Raw genomic sequence first — 14,156 nt, 5'->3', positions numbered from 1 at the left:
TCTGACCCTTGTTCATTGCATGTCACCTTTACCAGCCTTCTTTCTTTCAAATTCTCAAAGGCAACGAGCTCCTTTCTGACTCAGGACCTCTGCACATGCTGTTATTCCAGAATACTCTTCTACTTTTCACCTGGCTAACTCTAAAACTTCCTTCAGCTCTCAGGTGAAATGTCGCTTCCTCAGAGAACACTGATTTGGCCTTTTATTCTAAGGGCCCATCAGAGTACCCTAGTCTTTTGCTTCATAGGCTTCAATGCGCTTCGCAATTATATGCTGGGTTTGTGATTCTTTGATGCTTCTCTCCCCACCAGGGCTACAGCCCATGAGGCCGAGGCAATGTGTTTCGTTTACCTTGTATGTCCAGGACCCCGAATTCTAGCAATACTTGGTGAACATTTCAAGCCTTGCCTCAAGCGCCACCCCATTCAGGCGCAGCCCCAACTCCAGAGGCAGCACTTCCAGCCCCTTCCCGAACTCACCTAGAGCCGACTTGGGCACTTTTCCCTTGGCCGAATTCCGCAGTTTCTGGGCCCGTGTCGCCTTCGCCTTCTGGGTCCGCTTCCCCGGAGCCCTGCTCGGCTTGGCCTGGCCTGGCGCGGCCCGGGGGGCTGTTAGAGAAGAGAGAGGACTGGACCCGAATCAGAGGGCCCGCTTTCCGTCCCACTGGGGCTGAGACCTACCTGCATCGTTCCCCACACTGGGGATCCCGCCCGCAGCCACCGCCACCCTCCTGCCGGCGCCGGACTTCCCCCAGCAGCCCTCCTCACCCTCGGACTCCGCTAGCAGCTCCAGGCCCCGCCGCAACAGGGCCGCAGACATAGCTGCGCTCCCCTCCGCCTACGAGCCTCACACTACTTCCGCTTGAGCCATTCCCTTCCTCTCGGCGGAAACCTGAGCAGGAACCGAGGGTTCCTGAGTGAACGGGCGGAAGTGCCCACCTTCCTTAGGACGCATGCGTTGGGGGGGGTGTCTACTCTTGAGCGGGGGGAGGAGCGGAGACTGGAGGCGGGTCCAAGGCGCAGAAGGACACATTAGTTGTCCAATCCCAACGCAACCAGTGCCTTGCGAGCCAGGCCACGCCTTCTCCCGGAAGCCGTCCACAGCCAGCTCAGTGTGGTTGGCCCATCCTCTCGGGTCTCTCCTCTCCGCAGTGTTCCAGGCTGGAATCGGGCGGACTGTTGGTATTCTCAATTTCTACGAAAGAGGAAAATGTGAGGCTGGGTCTTTTAAATATACTTCAATCAGAGCAAGGTATCGCACAAATCGAGTGCGGCATGAGAATCCAGCTGTCTTCCATTCAGCCAGACATAAAAGACATTTGCAAAAATGCAAAACAATGTGTTTTTGAAGAATACAATTGTTTTTAATAAAATATATTATTTATGATACCAAGCAACGAGTTTGTTATTGCTGTTTTAAGTAAATTAATGAATATTTAAAAATTTTTCTCAGTTTTAGTTACTAATGGGTAGGAACCGTTTTCCCCATTTTACAGATGAGGACACAGAGGCACTGAGAGGGTAAGGAACTTGACCAGGTCACACAGGTGGTGCCAGAGGTGGGCGTCAAGACGGCCTGGCCCCAGTATTTGCGGGGGCGTTCCTGCACCAGACGCCCAGAACAGCAGTGCTGTGGTGCCCAGCGGGGCCTGTCCAGTTGGGGGTCAGGAGGATGAGGAGGAGCTGACCAGTATGGGGAGGTGGGAGTGTGCAGGCAGGAGGGCGCCATAGTGAAGGCCTCTTCCCTGCGACACAGGAATGGCCCGGGAGGAGAGGTGAGGGATGCCATGCTGGGTGGGATGGTCTCAAGGGCTTCCGACTCCATGATTTTTTTTTTTTTTTTTTTGAGACAGAGTCTCACTCTGTTGCCCGGGCTAGAGTGCCGTGGCGTCAGCCTAGCTCACAGCAACCTCAAACTCCTGGGCTCAAGCGATCCTCCTCCCTCAGCCTCCTGAGTAGCTGGGACTACAGGCATGCGCCACCATGCCCGGCTAATTTTTTCTATATATTTTTAGTTGTCCAATGAATTTCTTTCTAATTTTAGTAGAGACAGGGTCTCGCTCTTGCTCAGGCTGGTTTCGAACTCCTGAGCTCAAACAATCCGCCCGCCTCGGCCTCCCAGAGAGCTAGGATTACAGGCGTGAGCCACCGCGTCCGGCCTCGACTCCATGATTTTGTGCTAAGGGCAGCGGGGGGCCCTGGAGCCCAGTGACCGGGCAGACGCGCGCCTGTCTCCTGCTTCTGAAATAGCCAGATCGTTTCCTTGTTTATTACGTTTATTGTTTATTGTCTATTTCCCCACTCACGCCCCACGGTAAGCTCCTCAAGGGCAGGGATCTTTGTTTTGTTCACTGTTATATCGCTAGCGCCTGTAACAGTGCTTGGCATACAGTCAGCGCTCCGTAAACGCACCAATTGAATGGATGAAGGCTGAGTTCGGGACGCCAGTGGGCAGCCAGGTGGAGAGGCTCACGAGATGTTGGGATGTGCGGCGAGGCTGCCCTCGGGAGGGCAAAGGACGAATCTCTGTCGTTCCCCCGGTCTGGGCTGGGCAGCACCGGGTCCCCCGCGTGGAGGAATTCTCTGTGTCACGGGTGGGTCCCTGCAGCACCCCCTGCGGAGCCTGGCGCTCAGAGGCATGGTCGACCCGGAGATCCATCTCGGAATCTGCTGACGCGGCGGCCACTAGGTGGCGCCGCAGGACAGCTTTCTCGTGAGCCGCAGCTCCGCGGCCCCGTCTGCCGCCGCCCTGCTTGGGGTGCGGGTTGGGAGTGTGGGGTCCGGACGCCCCGCGGTCTCGGCTGGCTCCTGGCAGCCAGCACCGCGTGTCCCCGGCTTTCTGCTGTCTCTGCCCCATGGCCTTCCATGCCCACGGCCAGACAGCCCTCCCTGGGTGGGGAAACTGAGGCAGCGCCATCAGGCCGGGCTGCCCAGGAGGAGGTGAAGACTCCTTCGCGAAAAATGTGCAAATGGCAACTGGGCACTCACTGTTGGGGAGGCTGCAGAGAGTTGTGTGACCTAGGCAATCCGTTAACAGAGTGCCTCAGTTTCCTCATCTGTTAAATGGGGCTTGGTAGTACAGTAGCTCCCTTACAGGACTCAGGTGAGGAGCCAGTAATTAATACAGAGCACCTAGAACAGGGCCTGGGTGGGTCGGTGCCCACCAAGTGCAGACAATGCTACAGACACGTGCACTGGGCTGGCATTCTGTGGACGCCTGCTCTGGGCGAGAACAGGTCAGCAGGGGGGCGGCCGCCGTTGGGCCCAAGTGGGTCACTCCACAGCCCACATTTGGACACCTAGGACCTGCCAGTCTTGTCCTGAGCTCCTGGCGGGTCAGGCTCCAAGAGGGCAGCTTCCTCCTGTGTCCCTGGGGAGAGAGAGAGTGATGAGGTCTCACAGGCTGTCCTGTCCTGGCTGCATGACCCTGGGCTGCTCTGAGCCTCAGCTTCCGGATGGGTCCCTCCTGCCCCGGCCCCTCAGCTGCCGCCTTCGGCCACTTAGAGGAGCCCTCGCCTCCCACGCCAGCCCTGCCTCCTCCCAGCCTCCCCGCCGGCTGGGAGGGAGGGGCCTTCTGCAAGATCGCTGCGCGCTTCCAGGGCAGAGTCCACGCCACAGGTCTCTGAGCCCTGAGCAAGAGTGTGAGTGTGAGCGAGTGTGAGCAGATGTGAGCCCGTGTGAGAGCATGAGCGGTCTCTCTGAAGCACTGGTGTGTTGGGGGCACCTGGAGTGGTCATTTGCTTTTGCTTTTCTCTCTCCTTCCTTCTTTCTGTCTCCGTGTCTCCTCATCTCCTCGTCCTTCGCTCTGTGTCCTCCTCCTCTCCTGTCTGTCCCTCAGGCATCCCTGTCCCCACGCTCCTGGCTTCTTGTCACCTCCACACTGGAAACCCAGTGGGATTTCCAGTGGCCTTCCCGCGCCCCGTCCTCTCCCTGGCCCTGCGTAACTGCCACCCTCGCTCCTTCTCGCTGTCACCTCTGACTCTGCCGTGGCTCTGAAGCGTGTTCACCCGGAGAAAAGCCGTGTCTGCTGCCTGGTTGCAAGGTGTTGGGAGAGTGGGCTCCTTCCCGCCGTCTCCTCGGGCTGTGTCTCCCTCAGTCCCAGGCTTTCCTCTCTCAAACGTGTTGCTGGTGTCTCTCGTCCCAAATTTCTCCGATGCTCCCACGCTGCCTCTCGTCCTCAAGCGCTTCCCAGGCAAGTGGCCTCTGGGGTAGGCGAGGAGACCCTACCTACGGACAGGAGATGCCCGGAGGCGGGCAGTGCTGGGGGGTCCCAGTGGTCTGGGGCCGACACAGGTCCCTTGGGTTCCACAGGGCCACGCTCACACAGCCGTGTGCCCACAAACAAGCTGCCTTCCTTCTCTAGCCTGTTTCCTCCTTGGGAATTGGGCTACGAGAAGTGCTGTCCAGCCCTCTGCCCAGGGCTGAGGGTCAGGGTACAGAGCTCCTGGCTCCTGGGTCCTGTGGTCTGGAGGGAACACAAGCTCTGGAGCCAGGCGGTGCAAGTGTAAATTCTGGCTTTTCCACTCACACTCGCTGTGTGACCTTGGACAAGTCACATAACCTCTCTGTGCCTCAGTTTCCTCATTTGTGAGTTGACTATAATAATCCCTACCTCACAGGGCTGCTGCTGGGATTGGGTGCAAAGCACTTTGAAATACCACTGGGCACAGAATAAGCACTATATGTTTGTAAATAAGTGATTGCTATGTGGACCGACGGGGTGGCCATAGGACCTGTGCCCATGTCTGTGAGGGTGACATGCACGTGTCTGTGGCCACTGGATCTCCATGCTGTGATCAGCACACGGGTTGGTTGGAGGCCACAGAGAGTAATGTCTGAGAGCTTGGAGTCAGCAGGTCTGTGTTCAAACGCAGCCTTCCTACTTACCAGCCGTGTGACCTGGGAGGTCACCTCCCCTCTCTGAGCTTTGAGGTGGGGGCTGGAGGTGCCTCCCTCACGGTCAGCTGTAGGGTGCAGTGCAAGGTGGCATGAAATGTACCCAGCTGGCACCTGGCACTTAATCATCTCGTCATTCAACAAATATCTGCTGAGTGTGTCCCAGGAGCCAGACTACGTGCGGGAGGTGGGATTCGGGTGAACAAGGGGCTCTGTCGGCCTGTGTGTGTGACCCCAGGGTTTGCAGGGTTTAGGATGCTGTCCACAGACAGCAGCAGGCCCCAGGGACAGCAGCCTCATTTGGGGGTCTAGGCAGAGGTACAGTGGCTTCTTTTCAATGATTTGGAAAGGTCAAATGGCTGGCCTGATAGATTTTTATTTTATTTTATTTTTTAATTTTTTTAATTTTTTATTTTTTTTTGAGACAGAGTCTCACTGTGTTGCCCGGGCTAGAGTGCCGTGGTGTCAGCCTAGCTCACAGCAACCTCGAACTCCTGGGCTCAAGCGATCCTCCTGCCTCAGCCTCCCGAGTAGCTGGGACTACAGGCATGCGCCACCATGCCCGGCTAATTTTTTCTATATATTTTTAGTTGTCCAATTAATTTCTTTCTAATTTTAGTAGAGACGGGGTCTCGCTCTTGCTCAGGCTGGTTTCGAACTCCTGAGCTCAAACAATCCGCCTGCCTCGGCCTCCCAGAGAGCTAGGATTACAGGCGTGAGCCACCGCGCCCGGCCGATTTTTATTTTTTATATAATTAATTTTTATCTCTCCCACCCCGAACATAGCCTGTGGTCATGCGTGACTGATTTTAAGAACATAATAAAGACACAAGAAGAAGTTGCTGGAAATTCTCCATGGAGATCTGGGGTCAGACAGTGATCTTGGGTGGGGGTCAAAGGTGAGATCTCAACCCTGACCAGCCAAAGACACAGCTCTGCCACTGAGTTGCTGTGTGACCTTGGGCACATCCCTTCCCCTCTCTGGGGTAAGATGGGGGAGGTCCCCAGTTCTGCCAGGGCCTCAGGGCCACAGAGATGTTGAGAAGTTACAGGGAGAGGAAGGAGTGAGCTTGGAAGACTTGGGGGAGATCTTGGGGGGCACCCAGTAAACAAATACCCTGCTCCCAAGCCGACTCGTACCTGAAGAACTCAACCAGCAGGGATGGTGGCAGGTGGCAGGTCCTTAGGCAGAGGGAATGGAGCCCAGGCTCTGGGGACTTGCCCTCATCGTGAGATTTTTTTTTTTTTTTTTTTGAGACAGGGTCTCCTCTGTCGCCTGGGCTGGAGCGCAGTGGTGTCTTCATAGGTCACTGCAACCTCAAACAAACCCCTGGGCTCAAGCGATCCTCCTGCCTCCTGAGTAGCTGGGACTACAGGCGCGAGCCCACACCCGGCCTCTCATCATGAGATCCTGAATAAGTCTCCTCTCTGCTCTGGGCCTCAGTATTTCCATCTGGGCAGTGGGGACAGACACTACCACGCAGGTGGGGTCGGAGTGTTTTGGTGGAGCAGATGTCACTATAGGACTTTGGTGGGGAGGGAGCCAGGCGTGGGTTGGTTCCGGGGCCTCAGTGGGCTCTGTAGTGGGGGGTTCTGGCTCCCAGGGGCATAGAGTGACAATGGGGAGAGTTCTGTCCTTTCCAGCCTCAGCCCTTTCATTCTAATTACATCTCCATTAAAATGCAAATATCCAACAAACGCCCCAGAATGGAGGCCCTGTTGTCATGGCAACTGGAGGGGGGCGGAAAGCCAGTCTCCATCTTCTGATCCTTCCGGACCAAGCTGGGGCCTGCCTGGAAGTCTGTCTTCTCCCTGGCTCGGAGCTCTGAGCATCTCACTGACAGCTTGCGGAGCTCCTGCCCTGGAGCTGGATCTTCAGGGAAAGGGAGCTGGACACCCTGCACAGACCATTTCCCCTTCTTGGCCTCAGTTTCCCCATCTGCAAATTGGAGATAGCAAGGCCTCTCTTGCAGGGTCGTCCTGGGGATTCATCGAGTTAATGTAGGAGCCATTGGGAAAGGAAGTCTGCCTTCCAGATGCAGTTCTGGCGTACTCACTGAAGCCACGACCTTGACCTCTCCCTGTATGGGATCAAGACTGTCTCCTGCCTGGGAGTCCTAGCCTCTGCTCCATCTGTGAACAAGGAGCCAAAAGATGATGTAGGAGTGGCCTTCAAGGCCTGTATAGGCTCAATTCTTCAGGCTGAAGCTTCCCTCACACTATCCTGTAGCCGTTTAACTTTATGCTGTTCTTTCCTTATAAGGGGTATATGGATATTTAAAAAATGAGGGTGGTCTTTGTGTGGGAAAGAATGAACATATGGAGGAAGTAGTTGTTTCCCTTTTTGCCTCTGCAGCTAGGAAGCTCCGATTGAAATTTATTATTTAGCTGTCATACGTGTAATTTATTATATGATCGTATTATATATTACTATATTATTCCACTATAATAAATGTTCATTTCAACTTTCTAGTACATCTAGTGCACTCTTAATCCCTAAATGGTTTCCGATCTTTTAGAGCAATCCCCTTTACAGATAGCTGAGAGTATAAATTATAAATTAGCAATTACGACACAGAGAGGAAGTGAGCGCGGCTACTCTGTGCAAACCTTTCAGCCCCTAAGCCTCCGTGACTGTGATCCTACACTAAGTGCCAGGAGGGGAAGAGGGGCGTGGAGGGGGAATGAGGGCTGCAAACGTGTCTGAAGCTGATTCTGGCTCTCAGTGCTGAGTGGCGAGCGTGCATTCCGTCAGCAACGAGGGGAGGGCTGACCGCGCTGGCCTCTGAGGAGCCAGTTATTGAACAAGATGGGGTCTGGGTTTCTGAGTGCGCGTCTTACTCCCTCACCGGTCACGGCAGGACACTGCCTGGTGCTCGCGCAGCCTCCTCTACCTCCGCAGGCTTCCTCTGCAATGAGGAGGGCCCGGGATTGACTCGTGGCTAATGGAACATTGGTGGAGGGAACGGCGCCACCTAGGCCTGCCCTGGCCCCTAAAAGCATCCCTTGTAGCAGCTGGCTCATTTTCCTTGCTACCATGGCCTCGGAGCCATGTGCCGTAGGCGGCAGGGAGCTGCCCGTCCCAGCTGGACTGTGACACATATAAACGATAAACCGTTATTGCATAAAGCTCTGAGGTTTGGGGCCTGCCTGTTGTGGCAGCATCGTTTGCATACACCGACTCACACGCTTCCCAGTTCCTCCTGACAGTCCCACCGGAGCCCCTAGGGAGGCAGGTGGGGGCCCTGGGATGACCTGTGCTGCCCGTGCCGAGGCGGAGCAAGGAGGAAGGGCTTTGTCACGGCTTCAGAGTCCTGCCAGAGGCTCAGCTTTCAAGGACACGAAGGGCTAAGAGGCCCGTGTCTCGGCCCCGCACTCCCTGGCCAGGAGCTGGAGCTCGAGGCCTCATGGGTGTCCTGAGCCCTCGCCCAGGCCTCCGGGGGCTTCCTTAACCACAGAGGAGGAAACCTGAAGGTCCTGAGGTAGCTTAGAGGGGGGACTTAGAGAGGAACAAGAGTCAGGGGCTGGGGCTCTCATGTGGCCACCACCATGTCCTTGTTGGCAGCCCAGGGGAGTCAGCCACCCCGTGCTCTCTGCCAGCCCAGAGAAGGTGCAAAAAGTTGTGAATCTGTTCACCCCACACGGGTGGAGCTAAGGGTGCAGGGGACAAGGGCTGGGTGGGTGGTGAAGACGTCCCTGGACCCCAGAGCTCCAGGCCGGGTGTGTCTTGAGGGTACATCTGCGGGAGGAGCCCTGGACCAGGACTCAGGATGAGGCCAGAGGGGAAGCAGAGGATCTTGGAGGAGAAAGGAGAGGTAGAGATCGGACCAACAAGCTCCACCAAGGACCCCCACTAGGGGCCAGTTCGCCCCATCTCACCCCATCTGATCCGAGGCGGCCATTACTCCCTGAGTCTCTGCTTTGTGCCCACCCGTGCTGGGCTTTGGAGACTCAGAGAAGAACTGCGTGTCCCTGCTGCTAAGGGGGAAACAGGGCCGGCAGGGACTCCTGATCTGGCATGATAAGGACAATGGGGCCAGAGCTGGAGGGGAGGGGAGGTGGAGAGGGAAATCAGCCGGACGCCTGGACACCAGGCAAAGCGCGGTTACCTCAGGGCGGGGCTGGCTACGTGATTTGAAGAGCCCACTGCACACTAAAACTGTGGGGCCCCTTGTTCAAAAATTATTAAACATTTCAAGGTGGCAAGAGCGGAGCATGAAACCAAACGCGAGCCCTCTGAGGGCAGGGCCCTGAGCAACCGAGAAGTTGCCCTGCCCAAGAGCACACAGGGGCTTCTGGAGGGGTTCAACTTGGGCATTTTCTAAGACATCCCATGCCCCATCCCGTTAGCATGGTGGCTTCTGGCACGGACTCTGCAGCCATGTGGCCTGGTTCAGAACCTGTCTGTGACCAGGGGCCAGAAACTCACCTGCCTGTGCCTCAGTTTCCTCATCGGCACAATGAAAAGAATAATAACACCCACCTCAAAGCATTGTCCTGAGGGTCGGGTGATGCGGAGGCTCTAGCCCAGCCTGCAGCAGGGATCACTCCCCAGGTGGCAGCTGTCCAAATTGCCTTTGACACCCCCTTCCCCTCCCACAGCCCCCAGGCCCCGTCTCAGGCTGTGGGTCTGTGTTTCTCACACTTACCACCCGGCTCAGTCTTGCTCATTGTCTGTCTGCCCCAGTGGGAACGTGAGCACCTCAGGGCTCCCATCTGTCTCATCCTCCTGCTGGAGGGGCAGAGCCCCTACTGTGTGCCAGGGGCTGCGTGGAGTGCTGGGCATGGAGCGCGAGCCCGGCGAGGGGGTGGGTACGGGCAGTGCCAGCAGATCGAGGCACTGGTGGACGGAAGGCTGGTTGGGGGGCAGGAGAGCTCATCAGTGGTGTGGCTGTGGTCACAGGGAGATCACCCCTTTGTGGGCAGCGTGTTCCCTGGCAGGATGGCCCCGAGACTTGGGATGTTCTCCCCGAAGCTGAGATGAGGTCAGCTCCTGGTGCCCACAGTGTCTGCCAAGTTCTGTGCTCGGTGAGGTCGCGCCCCTGGAATTGCCCAGAGGGGCGGCCAAAGTCTTGGCAGCCTCAGCCCAGGAGGGAGTCCTGGGGTGGCCAAACTTTGTTGGGGCCCTGGCATGGTGGACACTGGCAGGAGATGTCCCCAGCAGGTCCTGAGCAGCTTGACCCAACTCGTCTCCTGAGAAGTGGGCACCAGGAGGGCCGAGGGCTTTGGCTTCCGTGCAAGCTCAGCCCTCTCCCTGGGCCCAGAGTCACGTCTCCGTGGCCTCCTGGACGCAGCCTCCTGCGTGTCCCACGGACCTCTCAGCCTCACTTTGTCCTGAATGGAGCTTATTCTCCTCCCTGAGACCTGACCCTCGTCTCCTGTCTTACCCCAGCCATTTCGCCTCCTCCCCAACCCTACGTGTGGACTCACCCGGGCCTGTCGATCCAACCTTCAGAGTCTCCCCTTCTCTCCACCCCCAGCCGGGGCCAGCGGCCCCTCTCCTGGACAGCCCCTGCCCTCGGCCCCCAGGGTCACCCCTTCAGACGCCTCCTTGGGGCAGGAGTTTCTGGGAGGCCCAGCTGGGGGGCAAGCAGGGGTCGGCAGCTTTTGCCTGCCCAGCTGGTGGCCCACGTGGCCTTTGGGGCCTGTGCTGCCTCAGCTACCTTCCCCTGGGTTGGCAACTCCCCACCGTTCCATGCAAACCGTTTGTGCCTGGGGCCCCACAGCCCCGGCACAGATAGACAGGCTGATAGGACCCATTGGTCTCGGGGTGCCGAGGGCTCAGCTGTGCCCCCGTCCCAAGCCTGGCCCCAGAATCGCCCCCTCCTCTGCCTCAGCCTTCCCTTGTTCTCTGCCAGACGAGCTCCGCCTGTGTCCTTCCGGGCCTGGTTGCTGACTCCCCCCCCCCACACTTCCCCGATCTTCCCTGGGGACGGGAGCGGAGCGCGATGGTTAAAAGTGCGACTCTGGAACTCCCTGGGTTCAAATCCTGGCTCCACCATCCATACACTGTGTGACCTGGGACAAATGATTTAAATTTCTGTGCCTCAGTTTCCTCATCTGTAAATTGAGCTTAACAATAATTCCTACCCCGGAGGCTGCTGTGGGGATTCGACGAGCACATTCTAAGTGCTGTACGAATGGAGCTGCCGTGTTTTCGTGAGTGCCGTCCACCTGCGAAGTGCTGTCTCAGTTAAGGTCTCATCCTCGCACGTGGTCTGCGGCACAGCGTCAGACCCACGTGGCAGATGCGAAGATCGAGGTGGACAGCTGCGCGGCGTAGGGGAGGGCCCGAGGTCTGGGAGTGAGACGTGGGTGTGAGCTACGCCTGGCCGTTTCCTGTGCGCCTGCGGGGGACACCTCCTCTGTCCCAGTTGGGGTCCCAATCCTCAGACGCAGGATTATAAGCCTCACTTGGCAGGGTTCTGAGAAGCTAGCCCTTCCCGGGGGTGGGACGTTTACCCAGGTGAGTCACCCCCTGGTCTTTGGGCTCATCTGTACAACGGGTTGGTAACAGCTGTCCCTACCCCTAGGGCTGCTGTGACGATGAAATGAGTTAATACCTGCAAGTGCTAGCACAGCGCCTGCAACGCAATCAATCCCATGTGTTTGCTATCATTATTATTATTATTATTAATTTGGTGAAATTTGCACATATGAGCAAAATTTTCCAGACACTTCCAGGAGGTTCATGGGCTTGTTGATGCTCATCCCCGGAGTGTCGCCATTCCTGGATCAGATGTCCCCTGGGACTCCACATTAGGGGTCCCCTGTGCTGGGCGTGACAGATCCCTGTGGCGGTGGAGCTTGTGGGCCGGGAGGGGCGCTCTGGGGTCCTGGTCGTGCCTCTTACCTGCCCGCGGCCTTGGACAGACCTCTCCTTTGAGCCTCGGGCTTCTCATGCGTGGATGGTGATACTGTGAGGTTTCCAGTTAGGTTGGGTAAAGTGCTGACAGGAGAAGACCCTGAAGAGTTGATCACAGCAACTGCGGCGCTCCACGGCCCCTTCCTGGCCGTGCGTGTGAGCCCCGAGCCTTTCACGCACCGGCCACAGGCTTCCCCCACGGCTGCCTCGGCCCAAAGCCCAAGTCTGCAGAGGGGTTTCTGGTGCGGAAGGCAGGCGGTCCGCTGGGCCCAGGGAAGATGGGACCCTTTAGTCTCTCCTGCTCCTCTTTCTGGGACAGGAAAGGAAACCCTCCCTGCCTCTCGGGAGCTATGAGTGTTCCCTCAGACTCCAGCCCACTGCTCCTCAGAGACCCAGATGAATTAAAGATGTAATTAAATCAGGAATCATTCACTATTTGAAGGCTGGAGTCCTGTGGCAGGTGGGGTGGAGGGGAGGCGAGGCGGCGCCGTCCTCCTGCCGGGGCTCACAGATTCTCCTCTGAGGGGTGTATGTGGCCAGGCTGGAGCCCGGGGGTCTCGGAGGGAGAGCGGGCCCACCTCTCCTCCTCCTACGCAGAGGACCCTTGCCGCAGCCTCAGCTGCCCACTGTCTCCCGGGACAATCTTGCACAAGGCCCTTCCTCCAGCCTCAGTTTTCTCATCTGCAAAATGAGACAAAGGGGGAAGGAAGATTCTATTAAATTGCCTGTGAGGTTGTTTTATGCAGTAAGTTTCTATCTAGAGACTTGAAGACCTCTTTTCCCAGAAGACCTGCGATACCCTTCTTGCTTGAGAAGTCAGTTTGCACCCCCGCCCCAGTGCGGGCCATTTAGTGTAGTATTTTTCTCCTGTAGAAGGAAAGGAAAACAAGTGAGTGGGCGTGGCAGGCTCTGAGCTCGCTGCTGGGGGTACTGACACGAGTTATGATATTTCCTGCAGAAGCTCCCTGCCCAGTGGGGGAGACAGAGGAGAAAGAGGGAGGAAGGAAGGCACCAGGCTGGGGGAACAGCATGTGCAAAGGCCTGAGGCACACGACAGCACGGGGATGGGAACGTGTAACTGGATCATTGCGGGGGCAGGTGTGTGCCAGGGGAGGAGGCCCCTGGGCCCTGAGTGTGACAGAGGAAGCGGGGATTGGGCTCCTCTACTTTCCCAGAGGAAAACAAAACTTTCCAAACTGTCAGAAATGTGACGGAGCTGTCTGGTGTACATGAAACAACCACGTACCCCGGGAAACAGAAGTCGCGGCTCTGTTTGTTCTGTGACAGTGTGAAAACTCACAACTTTTTCATCAAGATGGGGAATAAAAACATGAGAAAACTAGGAGTGCTTTGCTTCAGCCTGGCTGAAGACGTTCCGGCCTGGGGTCTGGGCCAGCCCGTGTGCGGACACCCGCGGCTTCGCGGGGCCTGCCACACGGACGCCCCTCTGCACGCTGGTGCCTCGATTTCTCGGCCACCTTCGCTTGCGGTGTTTCCCTCGGTCACTGTGGCGGTTGAACACCACGTCAACGAAGAAGTCGCTCTCTCTCCCTGAGCAACTCTGGACGGGGCTGACTTTCTCACAGCCCTTGTCTCTTCCTTCCCGCGGCAGCCTCTTCCCTCCATCCCACCGAGCCGTGGGGGGGTTCGGGGGGGGACTTGCCCCCTCCCAGGCGCGGAGAAGCGGCGCGGAGGTTCAGCACCTCGGACAGCGACAGCGCAGCGCGGGCGCGGGGCGCACTGGCCGCCTGCTGCTTGGGTGGCAGTGGGCGGCGAAGGCTGACTCGGGTCCGGGTGCAGGGAGCTAGGTCGGAGATGGGTGTGTGATGCTGTCAGGGAAGCTCCCTGTGCGTCCGGGGATAATTTGCCTAGGAAATCCTCTCTCTTCTTTTTTTCCAAGACCCCTCATCACCACCCCCACCTCCCCCCACCCCCGGCCCCGCATGTTTGCATACATGCGTGTGCACACACACACACACGCACACACACACACACAGTTTCGCTCCTTCCTTGGTCCGCAGGCCTAGGCTCTGGTCTACTCTCCCTCCTCCAGCCCCAGCCTCGCTGCCCCAGGCCCTCGGCCCCTGCTCCTTGGGAGGTTTTGGCCCCGCAGCCACAGCAGGCGCTGGTGGGGATCTCCTGCTTGAACGCCAGGTGACCTTGAGCAAGCATCACCCGCTCCCACCAGGGCTCCTGGCTTCAGAAAGGGGCAGTGTGAGCCGTGTTATTTCTGAGCCTGAAGTCCAAGCCCGTGGTCAGCTCCTGGCACGGACGCGCAGGGAGAGCGGTGCGCAAGGGCACGCCACAGGAAGGCCCCCACAGCGTCCTGTGGGCCTGGGGGCGGTGGGGGAGGCAGGGGCCCTGAATGTGGGGGGAGGGGAGACGAGGACGGGAGG

The 14,156-nt window shown here is 57.7% G+C and overlaps 1 protein-coding gene across 1 annotated transcript in view; it reads right to left on the bottom strand.

Annotated features, from left to right (window-relative positions):
- RPS19BP1 (ribosomal protein S19 binding protein 1) overlaps positions 1-895 on the bottom strand; it is a 4,434-nt gene extending 3,539 nt beyond the window's left edge. The window contains exons 1-2 of the mRNA XM_012638079.1: positions 768-895; positions 480-608 (exon numbers count right to left, since the gene is read on the bottom strand). Of these exons, the coding sequence (XP_012493533.1) occupies positions 480-608; positions 768-819 (181 nt within the window). The 5' untranslated portion in view covers positions 820-895. The remainder of the gene's footprint in view (positions 1-479; positions 609-767) is intronic.
- Between the last annotated feature and the right edge of the window lie 13,261 nt (positions 896-14,156).

Source organism: Propithecus coquereli, unplaced genomic scaffold (genome assembly GCF_000956105.1).
Source record: "Propithecus coquereli isolate 6110/MARCELLA unplaced genomic scaffold, Pcoq_1.0 Scaffold126, whole genome shotgun sequence".
In the NCBI taxonomy this organism is placed as follows: domain Eukaryota; kingdom Metazoa; phylum Chordata; class Mammalia; order Primates; family Indriidae; genus Propithecus; species Propithecus coquereli.
The sequence above is the reverse complement of the archived record's forward strand: the minus strand, read 5'-3'. Positions and strand labels throughout refer to the sequence as shown.